This window comes from Palaemon carinicauda, chromosome 32 (assembly GCF_036898095.1).
Source record: "Palaemon carinicauda isolate YSFRI2023 chromosome 32, ASM3689809v2, whole genome shotgun sequence".
NCBI classification, from domain to species: Eukaryota; Metazoa; Arthropoda; class Malacostraca; order Decapoda; family Palaemonidae; genus Palaemon; species Palaemon carinicauda.
Window position 1 is genome coordinate 9,567,834 of NC_090756.1, and position 14,796 is coordinate 9,582,629.

The 14,796-nt window shown below is 35.4% G+C and overlaps 1 protein-coding gene across 1 annotated transcript in view; it reads right to left on the reverse strand.

Moving 5' to 3' along the window:
• LOC137625470 (uncharacterized) overlaps nt 1-14,347 on the reverse strand; it is a 15,187-nt gene extending 840 nt beyond the window's left edge. Inside the window, exons 1-6 of the mRNA XM_068356381.1 lie at nt 14,343-14,347; nt 12,381-12,478; nt 7,376-7,607; nt 5,351-7,190; nt 4,582-4,816; nt 3,756-4,490 (exon numbers count right to left, since the gene is read on the reverse strand). Of these exons, the coding sequence (XP_068212482.1) occupies nt 3,756-4,490; nt 4,582-4,816; nt 5,351-7,190; nt 7,376-7,607; nt 12,381-12,478; nt 14,343-14,347 (3,145 nt within the window). The remainder of the gene's footprint in view (nt 1-3,755; nt 4,491-4,581; nt 4,817-5,350; nt 7,191-7,375; nt 7,608-12,380; nt 12,479-14,342) is intronic.
• Nucleotides 14,348-14,796: the final 449 nt, after the last annotated feature.

The window sequence follows — 14,796 nt, forward strand, 5'->3', positions numbered from 1 at the left end:
GTTATCTAGATGAGTTATGCTAATTAAAAATACTTCAATTGAAATAAATGAAAAATATTTGTATCTACATTTAACAAGGTTATGGAATTTGTAAAAGTTATAATATATAGAAAAATATGAAATTATTGGTAAATAAAATAAAAACAATAATTCTTACGTAGTCATAAATACAGGAAGATCAATAAAACTATCTCTCTCTCTCTCTCTCTCTCTCTCTCTCTCTCTCTCTCTTCTAGTCAGTCATTGTGTAAAAATAGGCTTAATTTACTTATCACGATGTTCTATAATTTTCATTATACTAATTATACTGTATATTCTTGTATTATATATATATATATATATATATATACTTGTATTATATATATACAGTATATATATTATATATATATATACTTGTATCATATATATATATATATATATATACTTGCATTATATATATATATATATTATATGTATATATACTTGTATTATATATATATATATAAATATATATATATATATATATATATATATTTAAAAACTTCATCCGACACATCACCACACGATATTTGATCATGCGTTATATCATCATGAGACAATTATTCCCCCAAAATTTCATCACTTGACTTTTCACCATCAATACATTTCATCATCACAGCTTTTCACTCTTATCTTGATATATTGTATTTTATACAATATATCATTCGAAGACCAAAGACAGAAGAAAGCTTTTCCAAGTACTAGAGTAATGTAGAAGAATTTCTTTAAATTTCTCTGAAATTTCAAAATCTATGGCGTTTTGGTGAACGACCAAGGGCATCGGAGTTTTTTTGTAAAGTCTGATTCACACTGAACCGTGACATGATCGTCACGTCACGTCATGTCACGTCCTGTCATATTACGTCACGTCAGGTCACATGACGTCACGCCACGTCACGTCACGTCACGTCATGTCACGTCACGTCACGTCATCGATGCTATGTATTCACACTATTCATCTTATCACCGTCTCATCACGTCACGTCACGTCACCGTTTCTTCCATGTAAATAGATGGATATGTTCATACTAAACAGTTCTTCGTCCCCGTCATAGAACCATCACATCACAGCACCGTCACGGCACGTATTCCTTACAAGACAATTCTGACGTGACGTGACTTGATGTGACGTGACGTGACGTGGCGTGATGTAACATGATATGACGTGACGGTGCAGTGTGGATCAGCCTTTAAATCGTTGTAGGGTACGCTGAATACATGGATTCTTCGGCAATCTCATAACAGTTTCATTCGATATATCTTGACATAGAATTCCTGTAATTGCCGACAACTCGGCACCGATTCCAGTTGTTAAATTTTTCATCTCTGTTACTGGTGCTCTTGCTCCTCTGCCATTCCCATTATGGAAATGGGAATGTTCCAAGTGAGGAAGTGAAATAACACGATTTGATAATTTAGGAGTGGTTGTTCTAACCTATTTTTCCTCGGTGGGATTCTGTACACTGTTAAAAATATTCCGTAAAAGAACGGTAGAAAATCCTTGAATAAATGTTGCCAGACACTTATCGTTTTAAAAACGAATACATTGGCATTAAGGAGTGATATTACAATCACCAACCCGTAAAGTTAACAAAAGAGTAGGGTAAAAATTACGGCCGCTTGTATTTTACTGGAATGCTGCAGGGAACTATATTTTTACGGAAAATTTCCGATTAAAGTTACGGGTTTTTTTAACTGTGTACTTCACCAACGCCTAACGGATAGAATTGTTTTAATTTTCTTTATGCTTGTGGCATGAAAATTTCTTGATGCACACAGGAGTTTCATTGCTTATAGTTATTTTTCAAAAAAAAAAAACTTCATCTTCTATTCTGTTTGAAAACGTCATGGGATTAAAAGCTTTTCATGAATTGTACAATGGTTGAAAAATTAATTATTATCTAAGCGTCTTATGATAAAATGAATAATGATTAACTATCCAATGGTGAAAAGAGGAACGTTTAATTATCTGCTGATGAAATGTCAGGTGATAAAATAACGAGTGATTAAAATGGACGAATTTAAATGCATTTTCCATGCTATTTTGAAAACTATCTGGGGGACAGTCCGTCCGGAACGGCACTAAGACATTGTCCATTATATATATATATATATATATATATGTATATATGTGTGTATATATATACACATTTATATATTTATATATATATATATATAATAGATATCTATGTATATATATATATATATTTATATATATATATATCTATATATATATACAAATATATATATATATAAATATATATATATAGATATATATACAAATATATATATATATAAATATATATATATAGATATATATATATATATATATATATAGATATATATATATATATATATATAGATATATATATATATATAGATATATATATATATATATAGATATATATATATATATATATATAGATATATATATATATATATATACACAGTATAATATAAAATACGCATATATATATATATGTATATACTGTATATATATATATATATATATATTGTCACATTCAGGTTCAGTAATTGGCAGGTGTGAAAATAAAATAAGACTATTCTGCTTAATTTCGCTATTCTAGTATAGCTTTTATTAACTCTTCAATATATAAGTCACAAACCGCAGCATACACTTGTCAATCACGCTCTACTGAGCAAAACTTCTTAAGTACTATAATAGTTCACAGTATAACAATAATAACCCCCTCGCACTTCCAGTCTTAAACTGGGAGAGAGAGAAATCCCTTTATAACACGTGCGTTAGAAGCACCACCGGTTGTGTCTCTCCCTAAAACAAAGGTTTGGATGTCGCCTCGGCTCGTTTCCAAGGACTCCGCAAAAACACAAATTCTATAACCATAAATTATGTATCCATGAATAGCGGGGCGACATCTGTTGTGAAGGACTTAACATACATATTACAAATTAAAATCAAGCAACTAGCGTTAGCTAGTAACAATAGAACAAGCACACAAGTTTTACTCTCATTATTTTCAGTAAACAACAGTTAACTACTTTAACATGAAAAACGATAGAATAAGACTGTGTATAAACAATAATTATAACAAACTAAATAAAATGCTTATGATAATATACAGAAATCATTGTACATCAATATAATACAGAGCTGATATATAAATATATATGCAGAAATAAACTGTAGAATAAGACCGTGTATAAACAGTAATTATAACAATAAACAAAAATAAAATGCTTATTATGACACACAAAATCCTTCTACATTAATATAATACAAGGCTGATATATGAATATATACGCAGATATATTGATTTGTGACACAGGCCCCCCCTTTTAAGTATAAATTTTCAAATTTATACTCCCAACATTACAATTCAATTTATCAAGTTTTAGCCACCATTATCTGTATAGACATCTCATCTAAAAGTCAACCCGGCATTGTGACAAGAATTATCCCAATACCCTGCTTAGAAAATCAGCTCCAACGTTTGAACTACCTTTTATTGCTTCTACTCTGAATCGATGATTTTGCAAGAACATTGCCCATCTCATTATTCTGTCATTTGTAAACTTCGAACTGTTCAAAAATGCCAGCGGTTGATGATCCGTTTGTAACGTGAAGTCAACACCATACAAATACATTTTGAATTTCTGCAGAGCCCACACAATAGCCAAACACTCTTTCTCCATAGTGCTGTATCTTTGCTCCCTGTCCAACAGTTTCCGGCTGGCGAAACTCACGGGGAACAAACCATCCTCATATTCCTGAAGTAACACTGCCCCTAGTCCCACGTCCGAAGCATCTGTTCTCAAGATGAATCTTCTGTTTAGGTCTGGAAGGCGCAGGACAGGTTTATTAACCAGTATAGACTTCAGACTGTTGTATGCTTTCTCTTGAGGCTCCTGCCACTGTACAACATTGCTTTTCCCCTTCTTTGTCAGGTCAGATAGCGGAGCAGCAATGGTTGCATAGTTTGGGACATAAGCACGATAAAATCCCGTAAGTCCTAAAAACGATCTTACCTCCTTCTTAGTCTTTGGTTGTGGGGCTGATTGAATTTTACTAATGTTGGTTTCCTGAAGACTCAAAGTGCCTCCCTGGATTTCATGCCCCAGGAATTGTACTGTTTCTGAAGCTAAAATACACTTGCTTGGCCTAACTGTGAGATTTGCATTTCTAATACGCTGAAATAACTCTTGCAAGGTTTCTAAATGCTCAGACCATGACTTTGTGTGTACCAGTAAGTCATCTATATAGCTTTCCACATTATCGAGACCTTTAAGAAGTGTTCGCATACACTTAACGTATGTGGCTCCTGCATTAACCATGCCAAAAGGCATCTTAAGAAATTCATATTGGCCATCAGGAGTAACAAAAGCTGTCTTTGGGACATCTTCTGATCGAACCTTGATCTGCCAGTAGCCCTTGGTGAAATCAATCTTTGTAAAGTAATTGCTTTCTGATAACCTGGCAAAAACATCATCTGCTGTAACCATTGGTTCTGGATCAAATATAGTAATACGATTAAGTTTTCTAAAGTCTATACATACTCTATTTGACCCATCAGATTTCTTTACCATCACCACTGGCGAAGCATAAGGTGATGCAGGACTCCTGGATGATACCCATGTCTAGCATATCTTTTATCTCTTTCCTAAGGGACGCTCTGACACCATATGGTACCGGGTATGGCTTACTCCTCACGGGTTCATGCGATGTAAGTTCTATTTTATGCTCACCTTTGTTTGACGTTCCAGGGATGTCCGTAAAGATATCTTCATACTCCCGCACAAGTTCTTTGATTTGACGTTGCTGATGCAGGTCAAGGTTTAAGCCAAACATAATATCCTTTATTGTTTCTGATGCAGAGGTTGGTGCTATCTCCAGTAACTCTTCATCCTCATGGATGTCTATACTTGAGTTGCTAACATTGTCAAACACAGCACACGCTGTATCTAAGATGACATCTTTTGCTCTTTGAAGATACTTCTTCAACATGTTGATATGAAAAGTTCTAACTTTTCCATGAATGTTTATACCATAATCATTCTTGCCCACAATATTCTCTACATTAAACGGGCCCTTCCACTGCATGAGTAGCTTATTGCTGTCCGTAGGGAGTAGAATCAGTACTTGATCGCCTACCTGAAGACTTCGAGGCCTGCATCTCCTATCATAGTAATGTTTGTATCGCCCTTGTGCCAACTTCAGTGCTTCATTTGCTAGTTTCATGGTCTCTTCCATTTTCTTCCTGAGCTCAAAGACATATTGATAGCTACTCTTGACTTCTGGCTCTTCAATGTCTTTTGTCCATAGTTCCCTCAAAATCTGCATTGGCCCTCTTACAGATCTTCCATATAGTATCTCAAAGGGGGAGAATCCTGTCGACTCTTGAGGAACTTCTCTGTAAGCAAACAACACAGCATTGATATACCGGTGCCACTGATTAGGCTTCTCTTGACATAACTTTTTCAGCATTTGCTTTAGAGTTCCATTGAACTTTTCCACCAATCCATTACACATTGGATGGTATGGAGTAGTTGTAAGTTGTCGCATGCTGAGGAGTCTAGCTACTTCCTTCATGCAGTCAGAGGTAAACTGTGTTCCAAGATCACTTAATATTTCTTCAGGCACCCCTACCCTGCTAAACATATCTACCAAAGCTTCTGCAACTGATTCAGAGTCAATGTTCTTCAAGGGCACTGCATCAGGATACCTACTGGCATGGTCCATCATAGTGAGGATAAACTGGTGTCCCTTCTCAGATGGTGGGTGTATCTTACCAATTATATCCACAGATACCCTCTTGAATGGAGTATCAATGATTGGCAGTTTCTCAAGAGGTACTTTTGTCACCCTACCTTTGCTGATTGTCTTCTGGCAGATGTCACAAGATCTGCAGAACCTCGTTATATCTGCCCCCATTCCAGGCCAGTAGAACTCTCTGAGGATCTTCTCCTTTGTCTTCTTGGCACACAGGTGGCCCCCTAAGGTAGATTCATGAGCTAATGTCAGGACTTGGGTTCTCAGTGGTTTAGGAACCATAACTTGGGAGACTGGATTCCCATGGTTGATGTCTGGATGAACAAATGTCCTGTACAATAACTGTTTCCTGGTTTCAAACCGGATTACTTGCCTTCCTTTTCTCTCTTCTTTAGAGGTCCAAAACTTCTTCAGTGTGTCATCTTTCTTCTGTAGTCGACAAACTTCATCCCTATCGACTTCTTTGTACAGGTTACTGCCTGGCACTACCAGTGGAGAGGGTCTCTTACCCTCTCGCATTGCTTGTGCCCTTGTTGCCACTGCACAGGTCTCCTGGTCACAGGTGTCCTGCCACGCTGGGTCAGGGTCTTCAGCTGGTCTTGCACATGGAACGTTTCCAATTAGAAGATCATAGGGGGCGTCAGGAAGACAAACTGCATCCACTTCTCCAATCAGGTATGGAGTGTTGATGTAGATTTTAGCCATTGGAGCTCTCCGGAAGGAGTTGTCAGCAAGCCTGACAAGCACTAAGGTTCCAGTGTAAAGATCAGGATCAACAAACTTTTGTTTGATTACCACACTACTACATCCAGAGTCACGCAACACCCGAACAATGTGGGATCCTACTTGACCCTTTGTCACTGGCATAGAGTCTTCATTGCTTGGAACACAAGCATTCATACAAGGGACTGCAAAACCATTCTCAAGGAAAAGCTTTCCTTCCTTGATGCAAGCATCTATCTTTGCTACATCCATTTCTGGAGGAGGGGCACTGATTGAACAGAAGGACGAGACTTGTGCCACTGGTGTCTGTGCCTCTTCAACACTTTTCTCAACATCCAAATAAGCAGTTTTGATGGTCTTCAATTTCCTACATTCAGGGAGATCATGACCAAATTTATCACAGAACATACACTTCTTGTCATTTCTAGGACCCCTTGACTGATCTGAGAGGTGACACTTCGATGCTATGTGGCCGAGCTGGTTGCATTTGTAGCACCTTACATCTCTAGCTGAAGTTCCTTTGACTTGCTCATTGGGCCCATGCCAAGGATTCTCAAAAGCACTTGGTCCTGTCTGCTTAGGTGGTCGATACACAGGCTTTTTAGCTACCTTGGCCTCCTTATAGAGCTCAGTCCCATGAGCTGTGAGGTACTGCTCTGCTGCCTTTGCCAGGTCATCCAGATTAGTAGGGGGCTTTTTCCTTCAAATGAACTTCCAGTGCATTTGAGACAGCATTGATGAACTGTTCCTTGATCACCAGCTGTTGGAGCTCAGCAAAAGTCTCATAAGCACCAGCTTGTTCCATCCACTTCTTGAGGAAGTTCTTGAGCTTGACAATGAACTGTGCAGGGGCTCTCTCCTTCTTCTGGGGGCGTGTTCCGGAACTTTTTACGGAAGCCTTCCTCAGTAAGGTCGTATCTTCTGAAGAGAGCTTTCTTCAAAATTTCATAGTCCTTTGCATCATCGTCAGAGAGCCGACCATAGACTAGAAGGGCATTCCCTGTCAAAAGAGCACTAAGAGACGAGGCCCACGTTGACCTGTCCCACTTGTGTGTGTTAGCATACCTCTCAAACCTTAACAAGTAGCTGTCAAGCTCATCCTTACCATCCACAAACTCTGGGAGGTTTGGGATTTTTGCTTTAGGAGAGTGGTTATTGATCACTGTTGGTGCCTCTACATGGTGTTGTGCTGCCTCTAGTTCAAGTTTCTTTATTTCTAGTTCATGTCGTCGCTCCCGCTCCCTCTCTTCTAGTGCATGTCGTCGCTCCCGCTCCCTCTCTTCTAATTCGGCCAAAGCCTTCCCACGCTCGGCGTCATACCTTTTCAGTCTCTCTTCTCTCTCAAGATTCTTTTCTTCTGCTTGAACCCTGTGCTCGGCAAACTCAATGGCCTTCTCGTCGTCCAGTCCGTAGTCCTTTGCCAATGCAAGATATTCTTTGAAGGTTTCCATGACTTCAATTTCCAGCCTTTATATTTTTCACTGTTGCCAATCCTGGCAGGGTCGCCACTTGTCACATTCAGGTTCAGTAATTGGCAGGTGTGAAAATAAAATAAGACTATTCTGCTTAATTTCGCTATTCTAGTATAGCTTTTATTAACTCTTCAATATATAAGTCACAAACCGCAGCATACACTTGTCAATCACGCTCTACTGAGCAAAACTTCTTAAGTACTATAATAGTTCACAGTATAACAATAATAACCCCCTCGCACTGCCAGTCTTAAACTGGGAGAGAGAGAAATCCCTTTATAACACGTGCGTTAGAAGCACCACCGGTTGTGTCTCTCCCTAAAACAAAGGTTTGGATGTCGCCTCGGCTCGTTTCCAAGGACTCCGCAAAAAACACAAATTCTATAACCATAAATATGTATCCATGAATAGCGGGGGCGACATCTGTTGTGAAGGACTTAACATACATATTACAAATTAAAATCAAGCAACTAGCGTTAGCTAGTAACAATAGAACAAGCACACAAGTTTTACTCTCATTATTTTCAGTAAACAACAGTTAACTACTTTAACATGAAAAACGATAGAATAAGACTGTGTATAAACAATAATTATAACAAACTAAATAAAATGCTTATGATAATATACAGAAATCATTGTACATCAATATAATACAGAGCTGATATATAAATATATATGCAGAAATAAACTGTAGAATAAGACCGTGTATAAACAGTAATTATAACAATAAACAAAAATAAAATGCTTATTATGACACACAAAATCCTTCTACATTAATATAATACAAGGCTGATATATGAATATATACGCAGATATATTGATTTGTGACATATATATATATATATATATATACAGGGTGTCTCAAAAAAATGTACTCACTCTTAGAATTATGAGCAAACCTTTATTTATGGACATAGAGCGAAATGAAATAGCATCGAATACATGAGACAAATGTGTTTGAAGAATCATGTTTGAACATTTGTCTCATGTATTCGATGCTATTTCATTTCGCTCTATGTCCATAAATAAAGGTTTGCTCATAATTCTAAGAGTGAGTACATTTTTTTGAGACACCCTGTATATATATATATATATATATATATATACCATAATTCCCTTTGTCCAGGAGTCTTTCTTCTTGGTATTTCCTTGTGTCCTCATTTGTTCCATCATTTGGGTTCAATAAATTCTTTCCAGAAATTAATTTCTGCAACGTCAGCGTTTGGACGCTTCTTTATTGCTTTGGGAGTTTGTTTGGAAGGTTTTATAAGACACAGATTGGTACACACCTTCGCTCTCTCTCTCTCTCTCTCTCTCTCTCTCTCTCTCTCTCTCTATGTATATATATACAGTATATCCCTGTATTGTTGCAATTCTGATTTGAATTTGGGAGTTATTCGATATAAAATAGAAGGTTTAATAACAATAATAAAATAATTATCATGATAATATATACAAAATTATATACAAAAGTATATAAAAAAAATATATATAAAATTAAGTTGCGTAAGACATAGGAAAGTTACGAAAAAAATATAGAAAAAAAAATTAAGTTGCTTAAAGATATAGAAAACAAAAAAAAATTAAGTTATGAAAAAGCATAGAAAACCAAAACATAATTAACTTGCGGGAAAAATATAGAAAACAAACAAAAAAAATTAAGTTACTAAAACCAACCAAAAAATAATAATCAATAAAACTCGAGAATTAAAGAATAAGAATAGAAAAATACATAGAGAAACCAATTAAAATTACGTTGCAGAAAGAAAGAAATGAGAGAAAGAAATGAATCACATGAGATTGTCTGAAGAAAGCCCTCAAATAGTGTTGTTTATATTATGATAATGGAAAAAGTTTTCCTCTTGGGCGTCCAAGACATTGAAGAATATTTTAACATTATGTTAATGTTGAAGTTGTTTACCATTATGATAATGTTCGCACAGAATAGAATTGTTTAACATTATGTTAATGTTGAAGTTGTTTAACATTATGCTACTGTTGAAGTTATTTAACATTAAGTTAATGTTGAAGAATTGTTTAACATTATGTTAATATTGAAGTTGTCTACCATCATGATAATGTTCGTACAGAATAGAATTGTTTAATATGTTAATGTTGAAATTATTTAACATTGTTAATGTTGATCAATTGTTAAACATTATGATAATGTTCGCACATAATTTAATTGTTTAACATTATGTTAATGCTCACATAGAATAGTATTGTATTGTATAACTTTATGGTTTTGAAAAAGGGTTATAATGAAACACGAGAACATTAGGACGTAGTTAATATATAGTAGTGATTACCAATATATTCTTGACTAGACTTCACCTTTCATGTAGACAAGAAAAAAAAACAATATGCTCAATAACCAAGTATCATGAAGTCTCTCTCTCTCTCTCTCTCCTCTCTCTCTCTCAGATAGGATATATAGCTCTGTCCCTCTTGTTTAACACTTTTGTATTTTCTCTCTCTCTCTCTCTCTCTCTCTCTCTCTCTCTCTCTTAGGAATTATATCTGTCCCTGTTCTTTAGCACTTTTATATTTCATCTCTCTCTCTCTCTCTCTCTCTCTCTCTCTCTCTCTCTGATAGGATATAAATCTCTGTCCCTCCTGTTTAAGATATTTGTATTTCATCTCTCTCTCTCTCTCTCTCTCTCTCTCTCTCTCTTGGATAGGATATATAGCTCTGTCCCTCTTGTTTAACACTTTTGTATTTCATTCTCTCTCTCTCTCTCTCTCTTGGATAGGATATATAGCTCTGTCCCTCTTGTTTAACACTTTTGTATTTCATTCTCTCTCTCTCTCTCTCTCTCTCTCTCTGATAGGATATATAGCTGTCCCTCTTGTTTAACACTTTTGTATTTCATTCTCTCTCTCTCTCTCTCTCTCTCTCTCTCTCTCTCTCATATATAGGATTTATATATATGTCCCTCTTCTTTAACACCTTAGTTTTCTCTCTCTCTCTCTCTCTCTCTCTCTCTCTCTCTCTGCGAGTTATATTCACTTTTATTCACCGAATGAAGCAAAACTTCTTGACCTTAAAGCAAGGTCATAATCGCCACTATGACCAAACTTCTGAGAGAAAGTTTCAGCATAAAACTTTAAGTTCCGACAAAGATGATCTTTCCCTTCATAAGCTTCCAGGAGAAGAACTCTGGAATTTTTTTTCGTAAACTTCTAAGTTATATCAAAAAGGATTATTTTCCCGAATATTGGGTATCTTCAGTATCCTGTTATTATGAACATGAAGATAACAAAAATTTTTTAATTTAAAATTCCGGTTATTTGGTAAATCGATGTTAAAATGTATAAGAAATGCTTAATTATTAATTATCAAGTGTGAAAGTTCAAGTTACTGGATAATCGTTTTTTTTGGACAAAGTTATTATGGAATAAAACCACCATACTAGACTTTTTTAGTCAATTCTTTGAAAACATCGTATGAAGAATAGTTGCTCCTCAATATATAATGTTTGATCTAGAATTGCTTTTGTTAGCGTTAAAAATTTAAAATCAAGAATTTATTTTCATAGGTCTATACATAAGTCTTGCATATAAAAAAATAAATCAGTTCTAAATCATTGTTTTTTTTTTTTTTTTTTTTTTTTTGTGATAATGTGTAAGAGTTGAAATGAAACCTAATTTACATAATGGAATGGACTTTGTCCTGACCATTGAAAAACGAGCGTTCTATTTATATCATAGTTAAAGAATAATCTTCCCATTATAATAATAATAATAATAATAATAATAATAATAATAATAATAATAATAATAATAATAATGATCTTCCCCATTTTGTAGAAGTCTTTCGTTTTATTAAGCCTCCAATTGACAGCAATGTATTCAGACTACAATCAAGATAAGAGTTCTTTTAAGACCACATTGAAACGAATGGTACTCAAGACCACAATCATAAAAGGCCTTTTACTCAGACTCTGTACAGAAGAAGATTTAAAGGTTTATAGGCCGGTTATGAATGGCAGAGACAAGGAACAGTGACATTGCTCTATCAAGCTCGTGTAAACATATGATAAGCGCCCAAGCTTCCTCTCCACCCAAGCTAGGCCCAAGGAGAGCCAGACAATGGCTGCTGATGACTCAGCAGATAGACCTATAGGCTCTCCAAAATGCCCCATCCTTAGCTCACAAGGACGGTGAGTTTGCAGCGATCAAAGAAACTAACGATATTGAGCGGGAATCTAACCCCTGTCTAGCGTTCACAAGTCAGGGACGTTACCACATCAGTCATCATTGGGAATGGATTCACACCTTGTTAATGAAAAGCTTGATGTTCAGAACGCATCCTAAGGGTGCATTTCATTCACAACGCCATCTGAGAGCGAGTTTCCATTCACAACCTCTGTTTGACTCTTCTTCTTCTTCTACCGATTGACGACTCTCTCTCTCACCTGAGAACTCAAAAGCGACACCTGGCGACTTCACCCGACGTTTGTGGAGCCACAGCAAAGCCCCCGTCCCTTTGTCGGGGCTCTGAAAGGCAGGTGGTCTTCATACAAAGCAAAGCAAAGCAGAACGTGGGGAAGCAGACCTGTGTCTGTATTCAAAGTTAGACAAGGGGAGAGGGTGAGCAGGAGGGCATGAGGCGAATGGCAGCTTACTTCTCTAAGAAGACTTATGTTCATAGGAGAAAGAGAGAGAGAGAGAGAGAGAGAGAGAGAGAGAGAGAGAGAGAGAGAGGGGGTCGTTTATTTCACCATACCACTTTAATAGCGTTTGAACAGAATTATTGAACAAATAATAAAAATAAATAAATGAATAAATAAATACACTACAGTTCCTTAGATAAAATTCGGTGCTAGTTGTTCTTTTCTTCGTGATGATTTGTTTAAATAAAGAAATTTACTAAAATCCCCAAACATCATTTCACATCGGTTGATGTAAAACTGATCTCAAAGAATCCTTTCACAATTGACACTTCTTCTAAGATCAAATGAGTCCTTTTGTGTCCTCTGGTGTAGTGTTCAGATATATTTCCCCAAAATGTAACAATAGGACAAGAGGTTATTGAAGGTCAGAATTGAATCCCCTAGAAGGATGAGCTTTCAAAAGGGTTGCAGAATATCCAGCCCAGAACACTCAACTATTCGCAATAGTACTTGAATGTGTAAACTAAATATTGACAGCAAAGATTTTCATTCTAGGCCAAGTATCATATTACCATGATTTGCACATTCATGAGTTGATGATGACTAAACGACTTGTTCCGACCTTAAACACCCAAGTTTCCTCCATTCACTTATATATATATATATATATATATATACATTATATATATATATATATAAATATATATATATATGTATATAAATATATATATATATATATATATACATATTTATATATTTAGATTATATATATATATATATATATATATAGTATATATATATACTCATAATCATATCATCAGCCATTACTAGTCCACTGCAGGCCAAAGGCCTCAGACATGTCCTATACGCATCTGTCTATGGACTTTCCATGCCAGTCTATATCAATTCCTTTTCGTACATGTCACTTTTGTTTGCTGTCCTATCCATGTTACTATTCCTCTGTCTTTTTAGTGTTATTCCAAACATTATTCTTTCCTAACTTATGTTCTAAGGCTTTAGTTAGACTCCAAGCTGACGATGCATAAGTTAAAACTGGTAGGACCATCTGAATAAACACTTTTCCTTTTTAGAGAAAGTGGCAATTTACATTTCATAATCTCATTCTATTAACCAAAAGCTCTACATCCCATTCTTATCCTTCTTTGTTTTCGTTCATTTGTTGTCATCTATTAATCTAAGTAATAGTTTGCGTGCCTGGTAGTTAGTTAACTTCTGATGGTTGCATGTAGGACAGCGGTGGTAGTAGGGATAACACCCACATCCATGGATGACTTTTATTTTTTGTTCAAAATGTTCATCCTTTAAAAACACCAAGTCATACAAAACTCGATGGAGAGAGAGAGAGAGAGAGAGAGAGGAGAGAGAGAGAGAGAGAGAGAGATGCATTCAAAACTCTACTTCTTAATACATCAGCAGCTATTGCATTATTCCTCCAGATTTTGCAACTATTGTTACTGTGCTATTTTTTCACGATGCCTAAATTTCAGTAATTGTTTCCCTTTTATGATAGAACGTCTATACTGATATCTTGTATTATTATTATTGATTTATGCAATACTATTTGTTTTGATGTGGTACCTTGCAAGAGGATTGTACTTGCTCCTTCAAAACAGATTTTAACGACAACAACAACAACAACAGCGATAACAACAACAACAACAACAACAAAACAACAACAATGAAAATTATAATGAAAATGGATATCCATATATAATTTCATGAGAATTCGAAATAAATTCTTACCTCATATTAGCATGGAATGATACTCAGCTGGTGCGGGTGCAGCTACGCCAGGTAATTCTTAAAGTGTGTCTGTATTTATGATCTACCTTCTTTTATGGCTTCTGTTAGATTGTTTGGTAGATCTATTTTATCATCATCCCGTCCCCTGAAAAACAAAGGAATAAAGATTATTTTTCCTGTGACCCTGTATCGAATGGCAAATCTAATATAATAATAATAATAATGATAATAATAATAATATAATAATAATAAGAATTTTAATGTTAAAGAAAAATCTCAGGAATCAACTCTTTCATGACAGTAATAATAATGGAGGTGATTTCGTATATAATATCACATCATTTAACAATTAATTTTAGAAACTGTTCTTCCTTAAAAGGTTTAATCAAATACATTTGAAATCGAAAAATATAATTTTCCATGCAGAGATAAATAATGATCCTGGTTTCATTAC